This window comes from Pimephales promelas, chromosome 3, assembly GCF_988280905.1.
Source record: "Pimephales promelas chromosome 3, fPimPro1.hap1.1, whole genome shotgun sequence".
Classification (NCBI taxonomy): Eukaryota; Metazoa; Chordata; class Actinopteri; order Cypriniformes; family Leuciscidae; genus Pimephales; species Pimephales promelas.
The window spans coordinates 46,915,140-46,937,639 of NC_142771.1; the positions used below are offsets into that span (position 1 = coordinate 46,915,140).

The following is a 22,500-nucleotide window of genomic DNA, read 5'->3' on the forward strand; positions in this document are numbered from 1 at the left end:
CCAGAGCTTAACTCAATCCACGAGACAACGCATCTGCTACCACGTTATCAGATCCTTTTTTATGACGGATCTCTAAATGATACGGCTGGACCATTAAAGCCCAACGCATCAATCGTTGATTATGGTTGTACATTTTACCCAGAAAAACCAGCGGATTGTGATCCGTATAAACAACGATCGGAGAAGAACTAGACCCCACATAAACATTAAAATGTTGTAAGGCTAACAACATAGCTAAAGTTTCTTTTTCAATCGTTGAATAATTCAACTGATGACTGTTAAACTTAGCTGAAAAGTACGATACGGGGTGGCCTATTTCATCAGCACCCTCCTGCAGCAAGACAGCTCCCACTCCAACCGCACTAGCGTCGACCTCAAGCTGGAATGGACGAGTCACATCTGGAGCAGACAGCACAGGTGCACTACAAAGAAGAGATTTAGCAGAAAGAAATGCCTGCTGGCACTCATTAGTCCAGTCAAAACAAACTTTAGGACTACACAACTTCGTTAAAGGAGCAACCACACTCGAGAAATTTTTGCAAAAACACCGGTAGTACCCAACCATCCCCAGGAATCTACGTAGTTCTCTCCTCGTAGTAGGCACTGGGTAACTGAGGACAGCAGTCACTTTTCCGTCCAATGGCCGTACCTTACCGTTTCCCACCTGCTTCCCTAAATAAGTGACAGAAGCCTTAGCAAATTCACATTTTTTTAGGTTTAACGTTAAGGAAGCAGCCTTTAACCGACGAAACACGTCATGCAAGGTCAACATGTGTTCAGCCCATGTAGTCGAATAAATAACTACATCGTCTAAATAAATGTTACAGTTAGGAACGTCACCTAAGACTGTGGACATTAAACGTTGAAACGTTGCTGGTGCGTTTCTCAGACCGAATGCCATGCGTTTATACTGCAGAAAAGAATCGGGGGTTACGAAGGCGGAGATCTTAGAAGCGCGCTCGGTTAACGGCACCTGCCAATAACCTTTCAAAAGGTCTAACTTAGTAATATATTTCGCACCCCCAAGACAATCAATGCAATCTTCCATCCGCGGTAACGGAAAAGCATCAGCCACTGTGATGGAATTTACCCTTCTAAAATCAGTGCAGAAACGTAAAGACCCATCAGCCTTCGGTACCAGAACACACGGTGAGCTCCATGGACTATTACTCGGGACAGCGAAACCATTCTGCAATAAATACTTAACCTCACTTTTCATGGCTTCTCTCAGACTCATTGGGCAACGATAAGCGTGTTGCTTGATCGGTAATGCGCTACCGACCTCAATGTCATGCTGAATGACATTAGTACCCGGAGGAACGTCATTGAACAAACACGGGAAACTGTCTATCAACTTCATTACGTCCTCTCGCTGTTCAGGCGATAGATAGGATAGTTGCTCAGGAAGCAAAGATAAAATCTTAGAGTTTTCAAAACATCCTCCTCCTAAAGCTTCCATGGATACATTCAACCCATCGTCCGCAGTATCGACAGGCAAAGCATAAGCCAACAATGAAACGCGCTCAGTATTTCCTTTAGTCACCGATTCACTAACCAAATTCTCAGGGTTCTCTTTTGGTTCGACACAAAAATATGGTTTCAACATGTTTATGTGACATAAACGAGTTTTCCGCCTCCGTTCTGGCGTGTGTAAGATATAATCAGTTTCATTCCACTTACTTTTTATCACGTAAGGACCAGAGAAACGCGCAGAGAGAGAAGATCCAGGAATAGGAAGCAACACCAAAACTTTTTCGCCTGGCAAAAAATTACGCATAACTGCTTTCCTATCAAAATGTTTTTTCATTTTCGTTTGTGACAGAGAAAGTGCTTCCTTCGCCACAGCACAAGCATTGTGCAAACGTTCGCGAGTACGTGATACAAAATCAAGGACGTTGGTCTTCACAGACGAACTGTTACCGAGAAATTCTTCCTTTAACATTTTCAAAGGACCACGGACATTATGTCCAAACACAAGCTCTGACGGGCTAAACCCAAGCGAGTCCTGCCACGCCTCACGTACCGCGAATAACACCAAAGGAACTCCATCGTCCCACTCATTCCCAGTCTCTGTACAGTACTTTCTCAGTGCAGATTTTAATGTTTGGTGCCACCTCTCTAAAGCACCTTGCGACTCGGGATGATAGGCGCTTGATACTACGTGAGAAACGCCAAGAGCCTTTAACGAGGCACGGAAGATACGAGACACAAAATTCGAACCCTGATCAGTTTGAACAGTTTTCGGCAAACCGAATGTTGTAAAGAATTTAGTTAAGGCTTTAGTTACTGTCTTAGCCGTTATGTTGCGTAACGGAATGGCTTCTGGGAACCGTGTAGCCGCGCACATGATTGTCAACAAATATTGACAACCAGACTTAGCCCGAGGAAGTGGACCCACACAGTCAACTAGAACGCGCTCGAATGGTTCTCCAACGGCAGGAATAGGACACAGAGGAGCAGGTGGTACAATCTGATTAGGTTTTCCACTAACCTGACAAATGTAACACGTCTTACAGTGTGTCACAACATCAGACTTTAACCCTGGCCAGAAAAAATGCTGGAGCACCCGGTTATAGGTCTTAGTTATCCCTAGGTGTCCAGACCAAGGATGGTCATGAGCCAGACTTAAAACATGTGATCGAAATTTCGAAGGTACCACAATTTGATGCACCGCATTCCAATCGTCTCGCTGCTCAGAATTTAAAGATCTACTCCATTTACGCATGAGCACATCATCGTTCCAGTAGAACTGGTGATTACGCAGCGACTTTTTGTCATTTTCAACACTCGCACGACATTTTTCTAATGATAAATCATTTCGCTGAGCTTCGATCAGAATTTCGCGCGAGATGGGCAAATCAGAGATCAAACTAAGATCAAAGCCATCAGATGCCTTTAAAGTCGTTTTAGTCGAGTCAGGGGAGTCGGGAAGAACATCAGTTTTCAAAATCTGTGAAAAGACAGAATCACAAAGAGTATTACTTTCGTGAATGTCCTGTTTCGCCTGTGCTCGCGTTACAACAGCACTAAACACATTCGGCAAATTTTTACCAAGTGCATCAGCCTGCGAATCATTGCATGGGACATCAACAACTTGTACTACCGGCATTACCTTACCTCCAGCTATGTCATTTCCCATGATAAAATCCACACCTTTCACCGGTAAAGAAGGACGAACTGCAACCTCAAAGCACCCAGATGCCAAATCAGAAAAAACATATACTCGATGGAGAGGAACAGGCACAAAACCCATTTCAATACCCTGCACAATCGCACTGGTATTACATGCCGAATCAGCACAAAAACCCAGAATATCTGATAATATAAAGGACTGAGATCCTCCTGTGTCACGGAGAATTCTTACAGGTTTTCGGCTTTCGACCTTCTCATTTAACGAAACAAATCCATCGAATACGAAAGGCTGAAAACAGCTGTCAGGTGTCACAAGAGAACTGACGGATGATGGGGACACAGTTTTCACTAGTACTGAACCTCGAGGCTGGAAAGATGAAGAATCTTGTCGCTCTTGTTTGCGTTTTAAAGTACGACACTCAGCTATAACATGTCCCGTCTTGTGACAATAACTGCACTCTCGGTTAAACTTCGGACTGGTTGGAACCCATTTATTTCGTGAGTCGGAAAGATTTTCATTTTCCTTTAATGAGGAACCCCCACAGTCAGACGGACGCTTTGAAAACACAGTTTTATGCATTAATGCGTACTCGTCAGCTAACACGGCAGCCTGTTGTACAGTGCTGACTTTCTGTTCATTTAAATACAACGCAGTACGTTCGGGAACACAGTTCTTAAATTCTTCAATCAGCAAAAGTTCTCGCAAAGAATTATAGTCAGTTACCCTGCACGCCTTGATCCACCGATCAAATAAAATGCCCTTTTCGCGAGCGAACTCGACATACGTTTGAGACATGCCTTTGTTCGTAGTGCGAAATCGTTGTCGATAGTGCTCAGGAACTAATTCATACGCTCGTAATATTGCAGTTTTCACGGCATCGTACTGTACGCTTTCATCTACCGAGAGAGATGCACACACCTCTTGTGCCTTACCTGAGAGTTTACATTGTAACATTAGTGCCCAAACCTCGTTTGGCCATCTTAAGGCAACAGCAATTCGTTCAAAAGCTTGAAAATATGCCTCAACTTCCCTCTCACGGAAGGGTGGAACAATAGATATATTTTTAGCCACATCAAAATGTGTCGAAAACGGCGCTACAGACTCAGATCCCACATCAGACGGCACAGAATTAACACCCGAAGTGGATGGACCAGCAGATGTCTCAGAATTAACCTCCAACCGAGATGTTTTGACGATAGATTTTTTAGGTACCTCTGAAGCAGCCTGCAACTCCAACTCCCGCAATCGCACCTTCATATCAGCGTCAATTCGGTACATTTCAATCTGATGCTTCAAATCATCTTGTCTCGCCTGAGCTTTATCCTGAGTTTCTAACTGTAACCGTGCTAAACGTAGCTTTAAACGGGAATCTGTACGCAAACCTGATGATTCTGCGGACAGCGACAAAGGTTCAAATTTAGGTAGTGAAAAAGACGGACGTACCTCCGCACCAACCCCGATCACTGGAGTAACTGGAACACCACTCGTTACACGTAAGGGCGGACTTCCTGCAGCTGGTATCGCCAACTCCGCTGCTGCAGTAGGAACAGCCTCAATAGAAGAAAATACCCCTTTATTAATCAGACTAGTCACTAAACAAGCTTTCAACTCTTCCTTACGAAGTGTTCTAGAGATAGAAATCTCATAATGTTGAGCAATAAGAAACAAATCATTTTTTCGACATGTCTCTAAAGCTTCAACACTAGGTTGATCTAAAAATTGACTGAGCTCAAACGTTGCCATCTTTATAAAAAAAAACGAAAAGAAAAACACGCAAAAGCAATCAGGATAATCCAACACCCTCTGGACCTACCTACCTAGCCATTAATCTAAATAATACCCTACCTAGTCTTCAGAGGGTACCGATTAAGAGATCGCTCTCTCCCCCGGAATACCTCCAAAAACAACAAACTAAAATAATAAAGCAAAACAATAAACAGTAAACCGTCGTCAGAACTGGCGCTAAGCACAGCCCTGCTGGCTTACTCTAACTAACCAGAGGATATTGGTCACCTGAATTAAATTAGATCAATCAAATTGCCACTACTCAAACACATATCTTGGACGAGCCCCCAATTATGTTACGAACCCTGTTGTTAAGAATGCTCGTTTTGTAAGAGTTCAATAACATAAAAGGAGACGCAAGGCAAAAAGCAGTTTAAGACATTTATTTATACTAATAAATGACTGCACAATCTCACGTCTCTCATGTTCTCACTCTTCCCACAGAAAACTCACATTTTCTCTACACTAGACATACCAAACACTAACAAAATAAAACAGAATAGTGGCACAATACAAAGAACACAGGCTTGAGTTGAAGCTGATCCGATGTTTAGATGGTCATGACGCGCACGGAGTTTCACCGCTGCGTGTCTCACACTCCTGCACACACCGCTTATATGCTCAGCACGAGCCATCAGAGCAACGAACCACAGGTGCGCAAGGGAGGAGCCTACACTTAAGAAGAGACATTAATTAGATACAAGACAAACATACACACACAAATACATAGGCAACACCCATAAGGCTGAGGCCGTAACAACCTTGAGAACGCCCGAACTCGTCTGATCTCGGAAGCTAAGCAGGGTCGGGCCTGGTTAGTACTTGGATGGGAGACCGCCTGGGAATACCAGGTGCTGTAAGCTTTATGTAGTTTACTACCCTAATGTTCTAACCATTCAAATAGCCCAATTTTGGCAGCAGATTTCGCTTACGGCCATACCACCTTGAGAACGCCCGAACTCGTCTGATCTCGGAAGCTAAGCAGGGTCGGGCCTGGTTAGTACTTGGATGGGAGACCGCCTGGGAATACCAGGTGCTGTAAGCTTTATGTAGTTTACTACCCTAATGTTCTAACCATTCAAATAGCCCAATTTTGGCAGCAGATTTCGCTTACGGCCATACCACCTTGAGAACGCCCGAACTCGTCTGATCTCGGAAGCTAAGCAGGGTCGGGCCTGGTTAGTACTTGGATGGGAGACCGCCTGGGAATACCAGGTGCTGTAAGCTTTATGTAGTTTACTACCCTAATGTTCTAACCATTCAAATAGCCCAATTTTGGCAGCAGATTTCGCTTACGGCCATACCACCTTGAGAACGCCCGAACTCGTCTGATCTCGGAAGCTAAGCAGGGTCGGGCCTGGTTAGTACTTGGATGGGAGACCGCCTGGGAATACCAGGTGCTGTAAGCTTTATGTAGTTTACTACCCTAATGTTCTAACCATTCAAATAGCCCAATTTTGGCAGCAGATTTCGCTTACGGCCATACCACCTTGAGAACGCCCGAACTCGTCTGATCTCGGAAGCTAAGCAGGGTCGGGCCTGGTTAGTACTTGGATGGGAGACCGCCTGGGAATACCAGGTGCTGTAAGCTTTATGTAGTTTACTACCCTAATGTTCTAACCATTCAAATAGCCCAATTTTGGCAGCAGATTTCGCTTACGGCCATACCACCTTGAGAACGCCCGAACTCGTCTGATCTCGGAAGCTAAGCAGGGTCGGGCCTGGTTAGTACTTGGATGGGAGACCGCCTGGGAATACCAGGTGCTGTAAGCTTTATGTAGTTTACTACCCTAATGTTCTAACCATTCAAATAGCCCAATTTTGGCAGCAGATTTCGCTTACGGCCATACCACCTTGAGAACGCCCGAACTCGTCTGATCTCGGAAGCTAAGCAGGGTCGGGCCTGGTTAGTACTTGGATGGGAGACCGCCTGGGAATACCAGGTGCTGTAAGCTTTATGTAGTTTACAACCCTAATGTTCTAACCATTCAAATAGCCCAATTTTGGCAGCAGATTTCGCTTACGGCCATACCACCTTGAGAACGCCCGAACTCGTCTGATCTCGGAAGCTAAGCAGGGTCGGGCCTGGTTAGTACTTGGATGGGAGACCGCCTGGGAATACCAGGTGCTGTAAGCTTTATTGTTTAAAAAAAAAAAAAAAAAAAAGAGTCAATGAAATGTTTCAAAAATCCTAAATTGTCTTTTTTCCCCTCAAAATTCCTGAAATAGTCTCTCAGTTTCTTCAGAAAGCCTGAAAGAGTCTCTTTTTTTTCTTCTTCAAATAGCCCAATTTTGGCAGCAGATTTCGCTTACGGCCATACCACCTTGAGAACGCCCGAACTCGTCTGATCTCGGAAGCTAAGCAGGGTCGGGCCTGGTTAGTACTTGGATGGGAGACCGCCTGGGAATACCAGGTGCTGTAAGCTTTATGTAGTTTACTACCCTAATGTTCTAACCATTCAAATAGCCCAATTTTGGCAGCAGATTTCGCTTACGGCCATACCACCTTGAGAACGCCCGAACTCGTCTGATCTCGGAAGCTAAGCAGGGTCGGGCCTGGTTAGTACTTGGATGGGAGACCGCCTGGGAATACCAGGTGCTGTAAGCTTTATGTAGTTTACTACCCTAATGTTCTAACCATTCAAATAGCCCAATTTTGGCAGCAGATTTCGCTTACGGCCATACCACCTTGAGAACGCCCGAACTCGTCTGATCTCGGAAGCTAAGCAGGGTCGGGCCTGGTTAGTACTTGGATGGGAGACCGCCTGGGAATACCAGGTGCTGTAAGCTTTATGTAGTTTACTACCCTAATGTTCTAACCATTCAAATAGCCCAATTTTGGCAGCAGATTTCGCTTACGGCCATACCACCTTGAGAACGCCCGAACTCGTCTGATCTCGGAAGCTAAGCAGGGTCGGGCCTGGTTAGTACTTGGATGGGAGACCGCCTGGGAATACCAGGTGCTGTAAGCTTTATGTAGTTTACTACCCTAATGTTCTAACCATTCAAATAGCCCAATTTTGGCAGCAGATTTCGCTTACGGCCATACCACCTTGAGAACGCCCGAACTCGTCTGATCTCGGAAGCTAAGCAGGGTCGGGCCTGGTTAGTACTTGGTTGGGAGGCCGCCTGGGAATACCAGGTGCTGTAAGCTTTATGTAGTTTACTACCCTAATGTTCTAACCATTCAAATAGCCCAATTTTGGCAGCAGATTACGCTTACGGCCATACCACCTTGAGAACGCCCGAACTCGTCTGATCTCGGAAGCTAAGCAGGGTCGGGCCTGGTTAGTACTTGGATGGGAGACCGCCTGGGAATACCAGGTGCTGTAAGCTTTATGTAGTTTACTACCCTAATGTTCTAACCATTCAAATAGCCCAATTTTGGCAGCAGATTTCGCTTACGGCCATACCACCTTGAGAACGCCCGAACTCGTCTGATCTCGGAAGCTAAGCAGGGTCGGGCCTGGTTAGTACTTGGATGGGAGACCGCCTGGGAATACCAGGTGCTGTAAGCTTTATGTAGTTTACTACCCTAATGTTCTAACCATTCAAATAGCCCAATTTTGGCAGCAGATTTCGCTTACGGCCATACCACCTTGAGAACGCCCGAACTCGTCTGATCTCGGAAGCTAAGCAGGGTCGGGCCTGGTTAGTACTTGGATGGGAGACCGCCTGGGAATACCAGGTGCTGTAAGCTTTATGTAGTTTACTACCCTAATGTTCTAACCATTCAAATAGCCCAATTTTGGCAGCAGATTCCGCTTACGGCCATACCACCTTGAGAACGCCCGAACTCGTCTGATCTCGGAAGCTAAGCAGGGTCGGGCCTGGTTAGTACTTGGATGGGAGACCGCCTGGGAATACCAGGTGCTGTAAGCTTTATTGTTTAAAAAAAAAAAAAAAAAAAAAGAGTCAATGAAATGTTTCAAAAATCCTAAATTGTCTTTTTTCCCCTCAAAATTCCTGAAAAAGTCTCTTAGTTTCTTCAGAAAGCCTGAAAGAGTCTCTTTTTTTTCTTCTTCAAATAGCCCAATTTTGGCAGCAGATTTCGCTTACGGCCATACCACCTTGAGAACGCCCGAACTCGTCTGATCTCGGAAGCTAAGCAGGGTCGGGCCTGGTTAGTACTTGGATGGGAGACCGCCTGGGAATACCAGGTGCTGTAAGCTTTATGTAGTTTACTACCCTAATGTTCTAACCATTCAAATAGCCCAATTTTGGCAGCAGATTTCGCTTACGGCCATACCACCTTGAGAACGCCCGAACTCGTCTGATCTCGGAAGCTAAGCAGGGTCGGGCCTGGTTAGTACTTGGATGGGAGACCGCCTGGGAATGGCCCATGACCCCTCCAAGTCCTTGTCCTGGGTCCTGATCACCTTGGAAAAAAAAAATGTAAACAGATCGAGAGGGGAGGAGACCAATGTTTTCACACTTCAGGACATCAAGTCTTGTTTACTGTTCTTTTTTATGTTTTTGTGAATAAGACCATTAAGACTAAAATCTCTGACTTTATCTTTTATTAAGTATAATATGTCTGTCACGTAATGTAACAAACATAATGCTTCAATTAAAGCAATAAAAAACAAGTAATGTAACAAATGTGTTTGCTCTTATCTGTTTGAAGTATGAATGGATGCACTTTACAAATAAACTTGAGACTTTTAGTTACAGTGTTTACAAGATCACTGAAAAAATCTAAGAAACTATATTAAGCTTCTTGAACAAAGTGTAATTTGCTCATATCTGAGATATATTATTCACTCTATAGGCCCTATTCACCCTGTATGGAGCATGTAAAATGAACACATAAAAGGGCCTTAATGGGATTTTAGAAAAAGACTTTACCTTTAATTCAGCCTCTGTTATACTCAATACAGTTTCATGTGAAAGTCTTTACCTCTATCTATTGCACAAATGGGGAGGAATCATATATTTGGAAACATTCTTTTTTTATTATTTGTTCAACAATATATATCTACATATCAGAAATAAATAAACAACAATAATAACAATAACACAAGTAACAAGGTAAACAGAATAGAATTACCATTAATTATTAAGTAATTTAGCAGAAAATATAGTAGAATAGGTACTAATAAGTTATTATTTATAGGATTTGTTCAACAATATATATCTAGATATCAGAAATAAATAAACACAACAATAACACAGGTAACAAGGTAAACAGAATATAATTAACATTAATTATTAAGTAATGTAGCAGAAAATATAGCAAAATATGTACTAATAAGTTATTATTTACAGGATTTATATATATATATTTACAAGATTTATACATGTACACATTGAGCAATATAAAATATACGTACAATATATACAAGGGGATGAGTATGCAATGTTAAGCAGATACTTACATTCACTAAAAACCCACTGTCTGATTTGATGGCAGACAATGAGAAAATAGGTATGTGTTTTATAGATGGTGTATAATGAATCTGTATAAGAGGCGGATATTGTAGCCAATATGACTTATTATATTTTAGCCTTATTATGAGAATATAAATAACATGGCAAATTAAATTACGTTGTAACGCACAAAGTGCAAATAATGTTGAGGACGTGTAAATGTCTGTGCACAGGTAATTCTGACTAACCCACACCATGTCTAAATCAGGACTAAATTTTAACCCCAATTCCAATGAAGTTGGGACGTTGTGTAAAACTTAAATAAAACCATAATACATTCATTTGCAAATCCTTTTCAACTTACATTTCATTTAATATACTACAAAGACAAGATACAGGCTTTTTGGAACATGTTGTAGGCATCAAATTCAAATGGAGGGAATATTTGCAAAAAACAATAAAGTTTATCAGTTTGAACATTGAATATCTTGTCTTTGTGGTGTATTCAATTGAAAATAGGTTGAAAAGGATTTACAAATCATTGTATTCTGTTTTTATTTACGTTTTGTTTTTATTTACGTTTTACACAATGTCCCAACTTCATTGGAATTGGGGTTGTAGGTAAGTACAACTGGGATTGAACCAGGTCTAAATCATGTCCAAACTAGGGCAAAATCTAAACTAGGTCTTATCCAGGTCTGAACCAGGTCCAAACCATACCCCAGAAATCTGCTATTGTGATTTGGGGGATGTAGTTACAGATGTGGCTGGCTCTCTACTTGTCATTATTTTTTTTTTTTTTAGTTCCTCGTCTACAACACTTTTGAAGTGTTCAAAACTGTTGAACACAACACCTTCAAAACCTGAAGTGGTGGACTTCCTAGTTGCTGGGCAATAAGTAAATATTTTTTGGCTACTTTCAGCTGCCTTGTCTTTGGAGGGCGTGTATCTCTTACGCTGCCCACCACACTGGGGTACTTGGCAGGCCCCACAAGGCTTCATTGATTTATGAGGCTTGATTGGTCTGGATGTCAGCGCAGGAGGCGGTGCGAAAGGTATGAAGCCTTGACTTCTGGATGCCCCACAGAGCATCATGGAGGGTCCCTGTGGCTGTGCAGGAACCACTACCAGGACAGGTGCTGCTGACGCTCTCGGTGGGATGTACACAGGGGGTTTAGGTTGAATGGGCCGGTTCACAAGCTCCGGCTCTTCCACATCTACCCTGCAAAAATAAATCATACATGCGATATAATTCATGAGAAATAATTTATACGACTAGCAATTCACATGGTTTGTTGTGTTTAAGTTTAAACCATTCAGCTGATAAATTCAGACATGTTCACATATTGTAATAAAATAGTAAAGTCACATACTTGTGAAATGAAGAACTGAACAACTTACCTCCGCTTCTGACCATGCCTTTTCCCAGCAGTATGACGTAGGCTCTGGTACTGAACCTGAGGTCGATCTGGAGCTGGTAGGGATTCTGGCAGAGTAGGAGCTGCTGGCATTGGTTCTTCTGACAGCACTCTTTGGTGGGGTTTCACCTTTGGCATTACTGTTGCCCTGTAGTTAGCCTTCTTCTCTTCCCGTGCCATGAATGTAGAGATGGACTTGGCATTCAGATTGGGCAGAGGAATGGAGAGACCGTTGAGGATGGGATCGTCTCTGACTCGGTCTACAATCCTTTTATACTGGCCCTTGATTGCATTGGTGATTTTAGTGGGGGAGGTGAGACGACTGGCTGGTGGCCGGTTTTTCAGCATCTTAATAATGAGGTACAACAGACGACTATCCTCAGTCACCTGGGCTGCCTGAGGGTACCTCATCCAGGAAAACTTTGTCTTCTGTGCTGCTCTGGTCTCAGGTGTGTCAGCTCCCAAGCATCTGCCAAACAGGGTGTAACCCCACCTAGACTCATACCTTTTTACAAAGTTGGCTGCAGACCTGTCATGCTCATGCAGAGCACCAACTGCAGTGCCAATCTTCAGCCTTAGGTCAGCTGGCACTAGGTGACGGTCACTGTTGTCTGCCAGTTCTAAAAGGAGCAGGGCCAAGGCTTCCACTTCCTCCAGCCCAGGAAGATGCAGATGGCTCTTGGTCATGAGCACATCCAGCAGAGCAGGACTGTCCTCCTCCTCCACCTGTTCTAATTGAGTGAGGATGACATGTTTGTCACTGACAGTGTCCATAGGATCATCCTCTGACTCTGCACCCACGTCCACACCCTCATCTGCCAGCTTGTCCTCACTTTGTTCAGCCGTCTCCTCTTCTTCACGGGACTGCTCTTCCTCAACTGCAAATATGTGATGTACTAATCACCAGTGTGTCTAGGCAGTTACAACATCTAACAGTAGACTAATTAATACAACAGGGCAATTCTGCAGTTCTTTTGTTTCATATTATGTAAAATAAAAATTAACTACATCATCCATACTTGTCATGGATAGAACATGCATGATATTTATAGTTATTTGACCACTCAGTCTGTATGTTAGGGGTGTAACGATACACGTATTCGTGTCAAACTGTTTTCAAACAGAACGGTTCGTTGGACCATTTTTCCTGCCGACCAAAATTTCATTATTTCAAATGTAGGCGCGTTGCGCATGGCAAGCGCACTCGAGATGCTGATGCACTGTTACTACAAAGCGCTGAGACATCCAGTAAAGAAAGGAATTTTGTGAACCATTACACCCCTAATGTATGTATATTGTTATAATGCAAGATTGTGTACCTTGCTGGGCATAGTAATCCCTTGCAGTGAAGCTGGTTGACTGGCACATGGCATACTCTACTCCAAGCAGCTCCTCCTCGTCTGGGTCCTTGTATACAGCAGGGTAGGGCATTGGAGCGGCAAAGTTGGGCTCGAGGACATGCTCTTTACCGAAGAGCACCTCAGCCTGCTGATTCAGACGCTGAATCTGCCGCGGGTCCATACACCACGTCTGCCTGCCATGACCACCAGCAACCCGGAGTGATTCCATGCGGCTGTTCCACTGCACAGCAAACGCAATCAGATACACCTGAAAGACATGACCATTCATGCATTATTGTACATCAGAAACTAATTTTGATTACAAAGTGGGCATTGCCCAGATGCTTGACATACAAGTTGTCTTTTGTCCGCAATAGTATGTGTGCATCTCATACACCCAGTTGATGCTATGTGAACAGCATAGGAGGAGAGGGTAGCACAAAAGCAGGGAGGATACAGGTAAAATATGCCTATGAACAATGATGTGTAATCAATATTTTTTTATATTAAAGCTGTTTATACTTACTTGGAATGGGATAACTCCACATCTCTGTGAGGGAATGGCATTGTACAGGTGTGAGTGCAAGCCCTCCAAGGAGTTACTGCCTCGCCGACACCTGTACTTGTTCAGGCGGACACCATTCAGCACCACCACCTTCACTGACACATACAGCTGTATGCCAGGGGGGTCCTATAAAACATAAGTTGCTAATTTATTATGGTGTCTGTGAGTTTGAGTTTATATGATTATACAAAGATTAGTTCAAAAATGTTTACCCACCTGCATACAACTAAGATGCTTGCTTGCAGTTGCCCAGTGAGAATCCACTGCCTGTGCTGATTTGAAAAGGTGGATTCCATCAATGTCAAGGCCTGCAGGTCCCTTGAACTCCGTAATGATGGAGTCAATTGCTGAAGCTGTCTCCTGTAACAATCATTTACATTTATTTTATAAAGTTATATCGCTTAAAATGTGAAATTGTGTCAATAATTGGAAGTATTTTCTAAATGAAATATAGCAGTGTGACAACTTAGTTAATTTTAGTGAAGAATGTTTTGAGCTTCTTATGCATAAAGATTATACATGGATTAATTTTACACTTACCTCAACCCCACGGGTGATCCGTCTGACATAGGACCTGATCTGGTGAGGTTTGAGGAAGGCTATCATGTCCTCATCTGAAAGACTGGCGTACATCTCCTGGTTGCCCTTCCTGACTGCCTGGATTAGGAGCATCATATCGTCCTTGTTGTAGGCCAGCACTGCACCTGCCAGGGCACTCATGAACACCCCATACTTGGCATGGCTCTGTTTGATGACAACAGCATCCCAGCGGTGCAGCCAGTGTCGGATGTCCAGTCTGACCACAGTGCCCTTCTGCACCCAGCCCCCGAACAGATTCTCCAGGAAGGACGAACCACTGTCACTGAAACAATATAAAATCAGCATGTGTTTGTTTTTTTTAACATTAAATTAATGACACATTTTATCAGGGTATATGGATGTGTTATAACCTACCGACAACAGTTGTTATCTGCATAAATGGCAGTTGGTGCAGGAGCCCTAGCTCGTTCAAAGCGGGCCATCAGACCTTTGGCCATACGTCTGTAGCACCCCTCAGACTCAGCTGCCACCACCACCGTGGTCAAGAACTGGCCCCACTCGTTCAGCACACTGGTGATATACTGCATGGTGCCCTGGCCATCACCATATATCTTCTTAAGGACCTGGAAAATACAAAGCAGAACATTCATTTGATAGTTTCTATCAATAACCTGTCTGCCCAATATTATTTATATTTATTATCACATCACATTTGAAAGCTGAACAGTGAGGCCAAAGTCTCTAATTCAAAACAATAAGCTGGCTCAAGTAGTCATTAAGTCTGCTTAACTTCATGAATTGATACAATACACATACCTTTTTTGTACCATCAATGCAGAGGATTTCTCCAGTCACACTGAGGATTGAGGCTCTGTACACAGGCATCTTCTCCATCTCCATGATCATGTGTGCACGCCTCAGCACACGGGCAGAAGGAAGGGGAGTCCGGGGCAGAGGAGGGGTGTAAGTACCAGCAGCTTTGACAAAGGACAGGATGCTCTGCTGAGACGATGCAGATCCAGCTGTGTGGGCTTCGTACAAGAGAGTCTGGTACAGGTCACGGCGCTCCACATACCACTCATCATGTCCCTGCTGCAGCAGTCTCTGGACTTTGTTCATGGACACACTGTTGACCCTGTCATTCAGAAGAGTAACCACACCTTTGTCAATGGCACGCTTCCCACACAGTATGGCAGGAAACATGCTTCTGATGGCCGGGGCCAAGTTCATCAGGATCTTGGGACTGTGTGCCAGCCAAATGTACTGTTGAACATGATGACTGTCCTCATCTTCACTGTCTGCGTCACTATGTGTCTTACTCAACGCCCGCCTCATCTTTTCACAATGTGAACACTTCAGCTTCTCTGTCAACAGGGTGTAATTGTACTTCATCCCACACACTTGCCTGGCATAACTACCAAAACCTTTCTTCTCAAGGTATTCACCTGGTGGTGCAGGGCAGTTGGAGCTAGGGCAGCGGATCTTGGCTTGCATCACACCAACTGGGCGCCAGAAGAAGACAGGGGTGGTGAAAAAGGCCATCATGTTGGGCAGTCCTCCCTTGACAGAAGTAGGAATTGGGGGTGGGTGGAACTCCATCTTCTCCTTTAAAAGCCTTCTCTCCACAATCTCTCCTTTGGCATTTTTGAACTTGGAAGGTCTCTCAAACAGACCACACATCTCATCATATTTCAGCCACTTGATGTTAGGAGGAGCTATACCATTGGCTTGTGTAGATGGAGGTGGATGCTCCCAGTATTTCTGCCAGCCCTCCAGCAAGAAGCCAGAGGCAGAGGTGTCTACAGGGGAAGAAGCTCTTCCCTGAGATGCGCTGAGGCTGTGGGAAGAGTCCTGACTCACGGCCGGTGTGAGCTCTCCCCAGGTGGTCAGCTTTGTGGAGACCGCTACCTCAGACTCTTCAAGGACAGTCTCTGTAGAAAAAATCAGACAAAATGTATTGAGCACATTGCTTAAGATGTAAATATAATGACAAACACAAGCATTATCACAATAAACAAAGTTTGTTTCTATTTTCCATGTTATCAGATCTTATTTTAGAGAACACAAATTATATTTGATACAAACATTTTAGTATACATTAGAGTTGCTACAAAAATATAGGCAATAGTTAAAAAAATATTGTAATATAATAAAAAAAAATCCAACATATCACATCTACAAATTAAATTGATTTTTGTATGTGTTATCTAAATGCCAACAAATCATTTAGACATTAAATCTGTTACACTGAAAAAGGGCAGCTAGCTTGATAATATCCCCCATCCTGCTGAAAATGAAAGTGAAACACTAAACCTACTGTCGTCATTATCAGTGCCATAAAATGTGTGATATTTGTGTATGCAGTGTATTTAGTCAGATGTCTGAAATACATCAGTAAGAAAGAAAATGCTCTATGAATTTTAAAATAGAGTTATGGTGTGTTAATTACCAGCAGCTGCCAACAATTCAGCATCACTGGCATAGTCAGGATCCTGCTGGAACTTAGAAAGGGTAGATTCAGCCTTCTTTCCTTTGTCTTTCCTTGACTCCTGTTCATGCAGAAAATAAAGAAAGTGTAGAAAAACACACACAAAGTTGTATTGTACCACATAAACACAAATACTTATTCTGTTACCTCTTCCTATGTCTAAAGCACAAGCTTTTGTGCAGAGTAAACATTGATGATTTTACTATTGAAGGTGTGTTACATGTGCCTTACTGATTTACACATGCACTCAATTTTTAATAAACAAAAATATAAATAAATTAAATATAAAAAAGGTAAATATTATTTAATCTCAGTTAAAGGGTCAAAGTTACCTCCATGCGTTTGTCAAGATGGAAGGTGACAGGCGGAAACTCTCTGGCATACTGCAGCAATCGCTCCTTTTGCCATTTTAGGAGATCGTTCTTCTCACCCTTCTGGCAATATTCAGACAGCAGCCATATGACCCAGCCCACATCATTTTCAAGCAGCCACCTGAAAGACTGGCCTGCATATTTGCCGAATGTGACAACTAGCTGGCCTTTCCACATTTCCCCTCCAGATTTCTTTGCAGCAGCCTCCGCCTTTTCTGAATCCAGACAGCTGGGGTCTACTGCTTTGCTGGGGCCCATTGCCACACTCTTAGCTGCATCCGTACACTGCAGCTTGGCCTCTCCCTGCCTTTACAGACGGATGCATGGGTACAGGTGCTGTTTTTGGTGGCTGCTCAGCTGCTGTTTCAGTGAGAAGCTTTTCCCACACACTTCACACACATGTTCCTTCGGACCATGAAGCTGCATGTGCCGAGTGAGGTTGGACTTCACTGAGAAACTCCTGTCACATACACTGCACTTGTGTCCCGCCAAATCCATGCTTTTTATCTGTTGTTATAAAACAGAAACAGATTCAGATTAGTTTCTTCTTTCCAAACTGCACAGGGGACTAAACACTGGAAGACCAGGAGATGCAAAACATGTACACAAGTAACAGTACTGCTATTACTATTGCTTAGAAGTAAAAAGGTGTGAAATAATAATAAAAAAAAGTACTGTAATCTTTATGGATGTTATCTGATTTACCTTTTAATGTGATATTTAATGTGATTAGCTGAAAGTTCAAAAGGTAATGGTTTTATCATTTTAGACTATATTTTTGCTTGCCTTGTGTTTTCAGTGTTTTAACATGTTATTGACTGTTAATGGCTTATCAGTTACTATGAGACAAAATAGTTTAGATTAGTGGAGAGGATAGCTGGACAAAACAGGCCTATTAAACTATTTAAATGTACAGTATGTAGTCAATTGCAACAGGACAAACTGGTGACCTATAGCGTTACTAGTCATAGGTAACATCTAACGTTACCTGTATTTGGATAGTAATCCTAATGCCCAGCCCTGGTTGTGTTTGGGTATTTTCAAAGCATTTACTTTTTTAGTAAAACAGTAGACTATACATAATTACTACAGTTTACTATTCATGTTAGTAGATGCGCGATTATATTTTCCCTATTAACGTTAATGCTTTTAAAACTTTAACAGTTAATAACTTTGTAATTACTGCACGTAAATCCATGCAGAAAAAGAACTGTTAGAAAGCATATGAATATACTGGGGAATATACTGAATTTACCTCTTGTTTGCTGTCACCGATCTCAGTCCACTGATGATAGCAGTGATTGTTTACTCTTGTCACTCCGATTATGCATTTGATACGGTCAGTCAATGAGGCCATCTGATTGGTGGGTTGAGGAAGCAGCCTGCTCAACGGCGCTCAATGATTGGTTGATTGAGCTCCTCAACTTGCTCAACGGCACTCAATGATTGGTCAGTATAGGGACTTAGAGGAGAGTGCGCCTGGGAATACCAGGTGCTGTAAGCTTTATGTAGTTTACTACCCTAATGTTCTAACCATTCAAATAGCCCAATTTTTGCAGCAGATTTCGCTTACGGCCATACCACCTTGAGAACGCCCGAACTCGTCTGATCTCGGAAGCTAAGCAGGGTCGGGCCTGGTTAGTACTTGGATGGGAGACCGCCTGGGAATACCAGGTGCTGTAAGCTTTATGTAGTTTACTACCCTAATGTTCTAACCATTCAAATAGCCCAATTTTGGCAGCAGATTTCGCTTACGGCCATACCACCTTGAGAACGCCCGAACTCGTCTGATCTCGGAAGCTAAGCAGGGTCGGGCCTGGTTAGTACTTGGATGGGAGACCGCCTGGGAATACCAGGTGCTGTAAGCTTTATGTAGTTTACTACCCTAATGTTCTAACCATTCAAATAGCCCAATTTTGGCAGCAGATTTCGCTTACGGCCATACCACCTTGAGAACGCCCGAACTCGTCTGATCTCGGAAGCTAAGCAGGGTCGGGCCTGGTTAGTACTTGGATGGGAGACCGCCTGGGAATACCAGGTGCTGTAAGCTTTATGTAGTTTACTACCCTAATGTTCTAACCATTCAAATAGCCCAATTTTGGCAGCAGATTTCGCTTACGGCCATACCACCTTGAGAACGCCCGAACTCGTCTGATCTCGGAAGCTAAGCAGGGTCGGGCCTGGTTAGTACTTGGATGGGAGACCGCCTGGGAATACCAGGTGCTGTAAGCTTTATGTAGTTTACTACCCTAATGTTCTAACCATTCAAATAGCCCAATTTTGGCAGCAGATTTCGCTTACGGCCATACCACCTTGAGAACGCCCGAACTCGTCTGATCTCGGAAGCTAAGCAGGGTCGGGCCTGGTTAGTACTTGGATGGGAGACCGCCTGGGAATACCAGGTGCTGTAAGCTTTATGTAGTTTACTACCCTAATGTTCTAACCATTCAAATAGCCCAATTTTGGCAGCAGATTTCGCTTACGGCCATACCACCTTGAGAACGCCCGAACTCGTCTGATCTCGGAAGCTAAGCAGGGTCGGGCCTGGTTAGTACTTGGTTGGGAGACCGCCTGGGAATACCAGGTGCTGTAAGCTTTATGTAGTTTACTACCCTAATGTTCTAACCATTCAAATAGCCCAATTTTGGCAGCAGATTTCGCTTACGGCCATACCACCTTGAGAACGCCCGAACTCGTCTGATCTCGGAAGCTAAGCAGGGTCGGGCCTGGTTAGTACTTGGATGGGAGACCGCCTGGGAATACCAGGTGCTGTAAGCTTTATGTAGTTTACTACCCTAATGTTCTAACCATTCAAATAGCCCAATTTTGGCAGCAGATTTCGCTTACGGCCATACCACCTTGAGAACGCCCGAACTCGTCTGATCTCGGAAGCTAAGCAGGGTCGGGCCTGGTTAGTACTTGGATGGGAGACCGCCTGGGAATACCAGGTGCTGTAAGCTTTATGTAGTTTACTACCCTAATGTTCTAACCATTCAAATAGCCCAATTTTGGCAGCAGATTTCGCTTACGGCCATACCACCTTGAGAACGCCCGAACTCGTCTGATCTCGGAAGCTAAGCAGGGTCGGGCCTGGTTAGTACTTGGATGGGAGACCGCCTGGGAATACCAGGTGCTGTAAGCTTTATGTAGTTTACTACCCTAATGTTCTAACCATTCAAATAGCCCAATTTTGGCAGCAGATTTCGCTTACGGCCATACCACCTTGAGAACGCCCGAACTCGTCTGATCTCGGAAGCTAAGCAGGGTCGGGCCTGGTTAGTACTTGGATGGGAGACCGCCTGGGAATACCAGGTGCTGTAAGCTTTTTGTAGTTTACTACCCTAATGTTCTAACCATTCAAATAGCCCAATTTTGGCAGCAGATTTCGCTTACGGCCATACCACCTTGAGAACGCCCGAACTCGTCTGATCTCGGAAGCTAAGCAGGGTCGGGCCTGGTTAGTACTTGGATGGGAGACCGCCTGGGAATACCAGGTGCTGTAAGCTTTATGTAGTTTACAACCCTAATGTTCTAACCATTCAAATAGCCCAATTTTGGCAGCAGATTTCGCTTACGGCCATACCACCTTGAGAACGCCCGAACTCGTCTGATCTCGGAAGCTAAGCAGGGTCGGGCCTGGTTAGTACTTGGATGGGAGACCGCCTGGGAATACCAGGTGCTGTAAGCTTTATTGTTTAAAAAAAAAAAAAAAAAAGAGTCAATGAAATGTTTCAAAAATCCTAAATTGTCTTTTTTCCCCTCAAAATTCCTGAAATAGTCTCTCAGTTTCTTCAGAAAGCCTGAAAGAGTCTCTTTTTTTTCTTCTTCAAATAGCCCAATTTTGGCAGCAGATTTCGCTTACGGCCATACCACCTTGAGAACGCCCGAACTCGTCTGATCTCGGAAGCTAAGCAGGGTCGGGCCTGGTTAGTACTTGGATGGGAGACCGCCTGGGAATACCAGGTGCTGTAAGCTTTATGTAGTTTACTACCCTAATGTTCTAACCATTCAAATAGCCCAATTTTGGCAGCAGATTTCGCTTACGGCCATACCACCTTGAGAACGCCCGAACTCGTCTGATCTCGGAAGCTAAGCAGGGTCGGGCCTGGTTAGTACTTGGATGGGAGACCGCCTGGGAATACCAGGTGCTGTAAGCTTTATGTAGTTTACTACCCTAATGTTCTAACCATTCAAATAGCCCAATTTTGGCAGCAGATTTCGCTTACTGCCATACCACCTTGAGAACGCCCGAACTCGTCTGATCTCGGAAGCTAAGCAGGGTCGGGCCTGGTTAGTACTTGGATGGGAGACCGCCTGGGAATACCAGGTGCTGTAAGCTTTATGTAGTTTACTACCCTAATGTTCTAACCATTCAAATAGCCCAATTTTGGCAGCAGATTTCGCTTACGGCCATACCACCTTGAGAACGCCCGAACTCGTCTGACCTCGGAAGCTAAGCAGGGTCGGGCATGGTTAGTACTTGGATGGGAGACCGCCTGGGAATACCAGGTGCTGTAAGCTTTAGGTAGTTTACTACCCTAATGTTCTAACCATTCAAATAGCCCAATTTTGGCAGCAGATTTCGCTTACGGCCATACCACCTTGAGAACGCCCGAACTCGTCTGATCTCGGAAGCTAAGCAGGGTCGGGCCTGGTTAGTACTTGGATGGGAGACCGCCTGGGAATACCAGGTGCTGTAAGCTTTATTGTTTAAAAAAAAAAAAAAGAGTCAATGAAATGTTTCAAAAATCCTAAATTGTCTTTTTTCCCCCTCAAAATTCCTGAAATAGTCTCTCAGTTTCTTCAGAAAGCCTGAAAGAGTCTCTTTTTTTTCTTCTTCAAATAGCCCAATTTTGGCTGCAGATTTCGCTTACGGCCATACCACCTTGAGAACGCCCGAACTCGTCTGATCTCGGAAGCTAAGCAGGGTCGGGCCTGGTTAGTACTTGGATGGGAGACCGCCTGGGAATACCAGGTGCTGTAAGCTTTATGTAGTTTACTACCCTAATGTTCTAACCATTCAAATAGCCCAATTTTGGCAGCAGATTTCGCTTACGGCCATACCACCTTGAGAACGCCCGAACTCGTCTGATCTCGGAAGCTAAGCAGGGTCGGGCCTGGTTAGTACTTGGATGGGAGACCGCCTGGGAATACCAGGTGCTGTAAGCTTTATGTAGTTTACTACCCTAATGTTCTAACCATTCAAATAGCCCAATTTTGGCAGCAGATTTCGCTTACGGCCATACCACCTTGAGAACGCCCGAACTCGTCTGATCTCGGAAGCTAAGCAGGGTCGGGCCTGGTTAGTACTTGGATGGGAGACCGCCTGGGAATACCAGGTGCTGTAAGCTTTATGTAGTTTACTACCCTAATGTTCTAACCATTCAAATAGCCCAATTTTGGCAGCAGATTTCGCTTACGGCCATACCACCTTGAGAACGCCCGAACTCGTCTGATCTCGGAAGCTAAGCAGGGTCGGGCCTGGTTAGT

At 44.0% G+C, this 22,500-nt stretch overlaps 1 protein-coding gene, 1 long non-coding RNA gene, 38 other non-coding genes and 1 pseudogene across 40 annotated transcripts in view; 39 read left to right on the forward strand and 2 right to left on the reverse strand.

The window, feature by feature from the left end:
• Positions 1-550: 550 nt before the first annotated feature.
• Positions 551-5,670, reverse strand: LOC148992871 (uncharacterized). Its single transcript, XR_016155244.1, has 2 exons — positions 1,114-5,670; positions 551-691 (listed from the first exon to the last, which is right to left on the reverse strand). It is a non-coding gene; the product is annotated as an uncharacterized LOC148992871 (long non-coding RNA).
• On the forward strand, positions 5,663-5,781 carry LOC148992872 (5S ribosomal RNA; annotated as a pseudogene).
• A 63-nt stretch (positions 5,782-5,844) lies between these two features.
• LOC148992873 (5S ribosomal RNA) lies at positions 5,845-5,963 on the forward strand. The gene has a single exon (XR_016158551.1). It is a non-coding gene; the product is annotated as a 5S ribosomal RNA (ribosomal RNA).
• A 63-nt stretch (positions 5,964-6,026) lies between these two features.
• LOC148992874 (5S ribosomal RNA) lies at positions 6,027-6,145 on the forward strand. Its single transcript, XR_016158552.1, has one exon. It is a non-coding gene; the product is annotated as a 5S ribosomal RNA (ribosomal RNA).
• Positions 6,146-6,208: 63 nt separating this feature from the next.
• Positions 6,209-6,327, forward strand: LOC148992875 (5S ribosomal RNA). Its single transcript, XR_016158554.1, has one exon. It is a non-coding gene; the product is annotated as a 5S ribosomal RNA (ribosomal RNA).
• A 63-nt stretch (positions 6,328-6,390) lies between these two features.
• On the forward strand, positions 6,391-6,509 carry LOC148992876 (5S ribosomal RNA). Its single transcript, XR_016158555.1, has one exon. It is a non-coding gene; the product is annotated as a 5S ribosomal RNA (ribosomal RNA).
• Positions 6,510-6,572: 63 nt separating this feature from the next.
• On the forward strand, positions 6,573-6,691 carry LOC148992877 (5S ribosomal RNA). Its single transcript, XR_016158556.1, has one exon. It is a non-coding gene; the product is annotated as a 5S ribosomal RNA (ribosomal RNA).
• A 63-nt stretch (positions 6,692-6,754) lies between these two features.
• On the forward strand, positions 6,755-6,873 carry LOC148992878 (5S ribosomal RNA). The gene has a single exon (XR_016158557.1). It is a non-coding gene; the product is annotated as a 5S ribosomal RNA (ribosomal RNA).
• Positions 6,874-6,936: 63 nt separating this feature from the next.
• On the forward strand, positions 6,937-7,055 carry LOC148992879 (5S ribosomal RNA). Its single transcript, XR_016158558.1, has one exon. It is a non-coding gene; the product is annotated as a 5S ribosomal RNA (ribosomal RNA).
• A 170-nt stretch (positions 7,056-7,225) lies between these two features.
• LOC148992880 (5S ribosomal RNA) lies at positions 7,226-7,344 on the forward strand. The gene has a single exon (XR_016158559.1). It is a non-coding gene; the product is annotated as a 5S ribosomal RNA (ribosomal RNA).
• A 63-nt stretch (positions 7,345-7,407) lies between these two features.
• On the forward strand, positions 7,408-7,526 carry LOC148992881 (5S ribosomal RNA). The gene has a single exon (XR_016158560.1). It is a non-coding gene; the product is annotated as a 5S ribosomal RNA (ribosomal RNA).
• Positions 7,527-7,589: 63 nt separating this feature from the next.
• LOC148992882 (5S ribosomal RNA) lies at positions 7,590-7,708 on the forward strand. Its single transcript, XR_016158561.1, has one exon. It is a non-coding gene; the product is annotated as a 5S ribosomal RNA (ribosomal RNA).
• A 63-nt stretch (positions 7,709-7,771) lies between these two features.
• Positions 7,772-7,890, forward strand: LOC148992883 (5S ribosomal RNA). Its single transcript, XR_016158562.1, has one exon. It is a non-coding gene; the product is annotated as a 5S ribosomal RNA (ribosomal RNA).
• Positions 7,891-7,953: 63 nt separating this feature from the next.
• LOC148992884 (5S ribosomal RNA) lies at positions 7,954-8,072 on the forward strand. Its single transcript, XR_016162204.1, has one exon. It is a non-coding gene; the product is annotated as a 5S ribosomal RNA (ribosomal RNA).
• A 63-nt stretch (positions 8,073-8,135) lies between these two features.
• On the forward strand, positions 8,136-8,254 carry LOC148992885 (5S ribosomal RNA). Its single transcript, XR_016158563.1, has one exon. It is a non-coding gene; the product is annotated as a 5S ribosomal RNA (ribosomal RNA).
• Positions 8,255-8,317: 63 nt separating this feature from the next.
• On the forward strand, positions 8,318-8,436 carry LOC148992886 (5S ribosomal RNA). The gene has a single exon (XR_016158565.1). It is a non-coding gene; the product is annotated as a 5S ribosomal RNA (ribosomal RNA).
• A 63-nt stretch (positions 8,437-8,499) lies between these two features.
• On the forward strand, positions 8,500-8,618 carry LOC148992887 (5S ribosomal RNA). The gene has a single exon (XR_016158566.1). It is a non-coding gene; the product is annotated as a 5S ribosomal RNA (ribosomal RNA).
• Positions 8,619-8,681: 63 nt separating this feature from the next.
• LOC148992888 (5S ribosomal RNA) lies at positions 8,682-8,800 on the forward strand. The gene has a single exon (XR_016158567.1). It is a non-coding gene; the product is annotated as a 5S ribosomal RNA (ribosomal RNA).
• A 171-nt stretch (positions 8,801-8,971) lies between these two features.
• On the forward strand, positions 8,972-9,090 carry LOC120492572 (5S ribosomal RNA). The gene has a single exon (XR_005625559.2). It is a non-coding gene; the product is annotated as a 5S ribosomal RNA (ribosomal RNA).
• Positions 9,091-10,007: 917 nt separating this feature from the next.
• LOC120492454 (uncharacterized) lies at positions 10,008-18,498 on the reverse strand. The gene is made up of 11 exons (XM_089128956.1): positions 18,266-18,498; positions 16,972-17,517; positions 16,601-16,700; positions 14,968-16,082; positions 14,566-14,774; positions 14,152-14,473; positions 13,828-13,971; positions 13,573-13,737; positions 13,026-13,314; positions 11,690-12,584; positions 10,008-11,510 (listed from the first exon to the last, which is right to left on the reverse strand). Exons 2-11 carry the CDS (start codon positions 17,266-17,268, stop codon positions 11,021-11,023), a joined length of 4,026 nt encoding a protein of 1,341 aa, XP_088985082.1. The 5' UTR covers positions 17,269-17,517; positions 18,266-18,498; the 3' UTR covers positions 10,008-11,020.
• A 79-nt stretch (positions 18,499-18,577) lies between these two features.
• On the forward strand, positions 18,578-18,696 carry LOC120465807 (5S ribosomal RNA). The gene has a single exon (XR_005619214.1). It is a non-coding gene; the product is annotated as a 5S ribosomal RNA (ribosomal RNA).
• A 63-nt stretch (positions 18,697-18,759) lies between these two features.
• LOC120492576 (5S ribosomal RNA) lies at positions 18,760-18,878 on the forward strand. The gene has a single exon (XR_005625562.2). It is a non-coding gene; the product is annotated as a 5S ribosomal RNA (ribosomal RNA).
• Positions 18,879-18,941: 63 nt separating this feature from the next.
• Positions 18,942-19,060, forward strand: LOC120492577 (5S ribosomal RNA). Its single transcript, XR_005625563.2, has one exon. It is a non-coding gene; the product is annotated as a 5S ribosomal RNA (ribosomal RNA).
• Positions 19,061-19,123: 63 nt separating this feature from the next.
• On the forward strand, positions 19,124-19,242 carry LOC120492578 (5S ribosomal RNA). Its single transcript, XR_005625564.2, has one exon. It is a non-coding gene; the product is annotated as a 5S ribosomal RNA (ribosomal RNA).
• A 63-nt stretch (positions 19,243-19,305) lies between these two features.
• On the forward strand, positions 19,306-19,424 carry LOC120492579 (5S ribosomal RNA). The gene has a single exon (XR_005625565.2). It is a non-coding gene; the product is annotated as a 5S ribosomal RNA (ribosomal RNA).
• Positions 19,425-19,487: 63 nt separating this feature from the next.
• On the forward strand, positions 19,488-19,606 carry LOC120492580 (5S ribosomal RNA). The gene has a single exon (XR_005625566.2). It is a non-coding gene; the product is annotated as a 5S ribosomal RNA (ribosomal RNA).
• A 63-nt stretch (positions 19,607-19,669) lies between these two features.
• On the forward strand, positions 19,670-19,788 carry LOC120492533 (5S ribosomal RNA). Its single transcript, XR_016158569.1, has one exon. It is a non-coding gene; the product is annotated as a 5S ribosomal RNA (ribosomal RNA).
• Positions 19,789-19,851: 63 nt separating this feature from the next.
• Positions 19,852-19,970, forward strand: LOC120492463 (5S ribosomal RNA). The gene has a single exon (XR_005625457.2). It is a non-coding gene; the product is annotated as a 5S ribosomal RNA (ribosomal RNA).
• Positions 19,971-20,033: 63 nt separating this feature from the next.
• Positions 20,034-20,152, forward strand: LOC120492464 (5S ribosomal RNA). The gene has a single exon (XR_005625458.2). It is a non-coding gene; the product is annotated as a 5S ribosomal RNA (ribosomal RNA).
• Positions 20,153-20,215: 63 nt separating this feature from the next.
• On the forward strand, positions 20,216-20,334 carry LOC120492465 (5S ribosomal RNA). Its single transcript, XR_005625459.2, has one exon. It is a non-coding gene; the product is annotated as a 5S ribosomal RNA (ribosomal RNA).
• Positions 20,335-20,397: 63 nt separating this feature from the next.
• LOC120492466 (5S ribosomal RNA) lies at positions 20,398-20,516 on the forward strand. The gene has a single exon (XR_005625460.2). It is a non-coding gene; the product is annotated as a 5S ribosomal RNA (ribosomal RNA).
• Positions 20,517-20,579: 63 nt separating this feature from the next.
• LOC120492467 (5S ribosomal RNA) lies at positions 20,580-20,698 on the forward strand. Its single transcript, XR_005625461.2, has one exon. It is a non-coding gene; the product is annotated as a 5S ribosomal RNA (ribosomal RNA).
• Positions 20,699-20,866: 168 nt separating this feature from the next.
• On the forward strand, positions 20,867-20,985 carry LOC148992889 (5S ribosomal RNA). Its single transcript, XR_016158571.1, has one exon. It is a non-coding gene; the product is annotated as a 5S ribosomal RNA (ribosomal RNA).
• Positions 20,986-21,048: 63 nt separating this feature from the next.
• Positions 21,049-21,167, forward strand: LOC148992890 (5S ribosomal RNA). Its single transcript, XR_016158572.1, has one exon. It is a non-coding gene; the product is annotated as a 5S ribosomal RNA (ribosomal RNA).
• A 63-nt stretch (positions 21,168-21,230) lies between these two features.
• LOC148992891 (5S ribosomal RNA) lies at positions 21,231-21,349 on the forward strand. The gene has a single exon (XR_016162426.1). It is a non-coding gene; the product is annotated as a 5S ribosomal RNA (ribosomal RNA).
• A 63-nt stretch (positions 21,350-21,412) lies between these two features.
• On the forward strand, positions 21,413-21,531 carry LOC148992892 (5S ribosomal RNA). The gene has a single exon (XR_016163648.1). It is a non-coding gene; the product is annotated as a 5S ribosomal RNA (ribosomal RNA).
• Positions 21,532-21,594: 63 nt separating this feature from the next.
• LOC148992893 (5S ribosomal RNA) lies at positions 21,595-21,713 on the forward strand. Its single transcript, XR_016158573.1, has one exon. It is a non-coding gene; the product is annotated as a 5S ribosomal RNA (ribosomal RNA).
• A 165-nt stretch (positions 21,714-21,878) lies between these two features.
• LOC148992894 (5S ribosomal RNA) lies at positions 21,879-21,997 on the forward strand. The gene has a single exon (XR_016158574.1). It is a non-coding gene; the product is annotated as a 5S ribosomal RNA (ribosomal RNA).
• A 63-nt stretch (positions 21,998-22,060) lies between these two features.
• Positions 22,061-22,179, forward strand: LOC148992895 (5S ribosomal RNA). Its single transcript, XR_016158575.1, has one exon. It is a non-coding gene; the product is annotated as a 5S ribosomal RNA (ribosomal RNA).
• A 63-nt stretch (positions 22,180-22,242) lies between these two features.
• Positions 22,243-22,361, forward strand: LOC148992896 (5S ribosomal RNA). The gene has a single exon (XR_016158577.1). It is a non-coding gene; the product is annotated as a 5S ribosomal RNA (ribosomal RNA).
• A 63-nt stretch (positions 22,362-22,424) lies between these two features.
• LOC148992897 (5S ribosomal RNA) overlaps positions 22,425-22,500 on the forward strand; it is a 119-nt gene continuing 43 nt past the window's right edge. The window contains exon 1 of the ribosomal RNA XR_016158578.1: positions 22,425-22,500. This exon is cut by the window's right edge and continues 43 nt beyond it. This is a non-coding gene — a ribosomal RNA (5S ribosomal RNA).

Coding starts and splice junctions, on each gene's coding strand:
- LOC120492454 (XM_089128956.1), bottom strand. CDS start 17,268: ATGGGCCCCAGCAAAGCAGTAGACCCCAGCTGTCTGGATTCAGAAAAG. Junction 14,775..14,967: donor GCATTGATGGTACAAAAAAG/GTATGTGTATTG, acceptor TGTATTTTCCAG/GTCCTTAAGAAGATATATGG. Junction 13,972..14,151: donor GGATCACCCGTGGGGTTGAG/GTAAGTGTAAAA, acceptor TGATTGTTACAG/GAGACAGCTTCAGCAATTGA.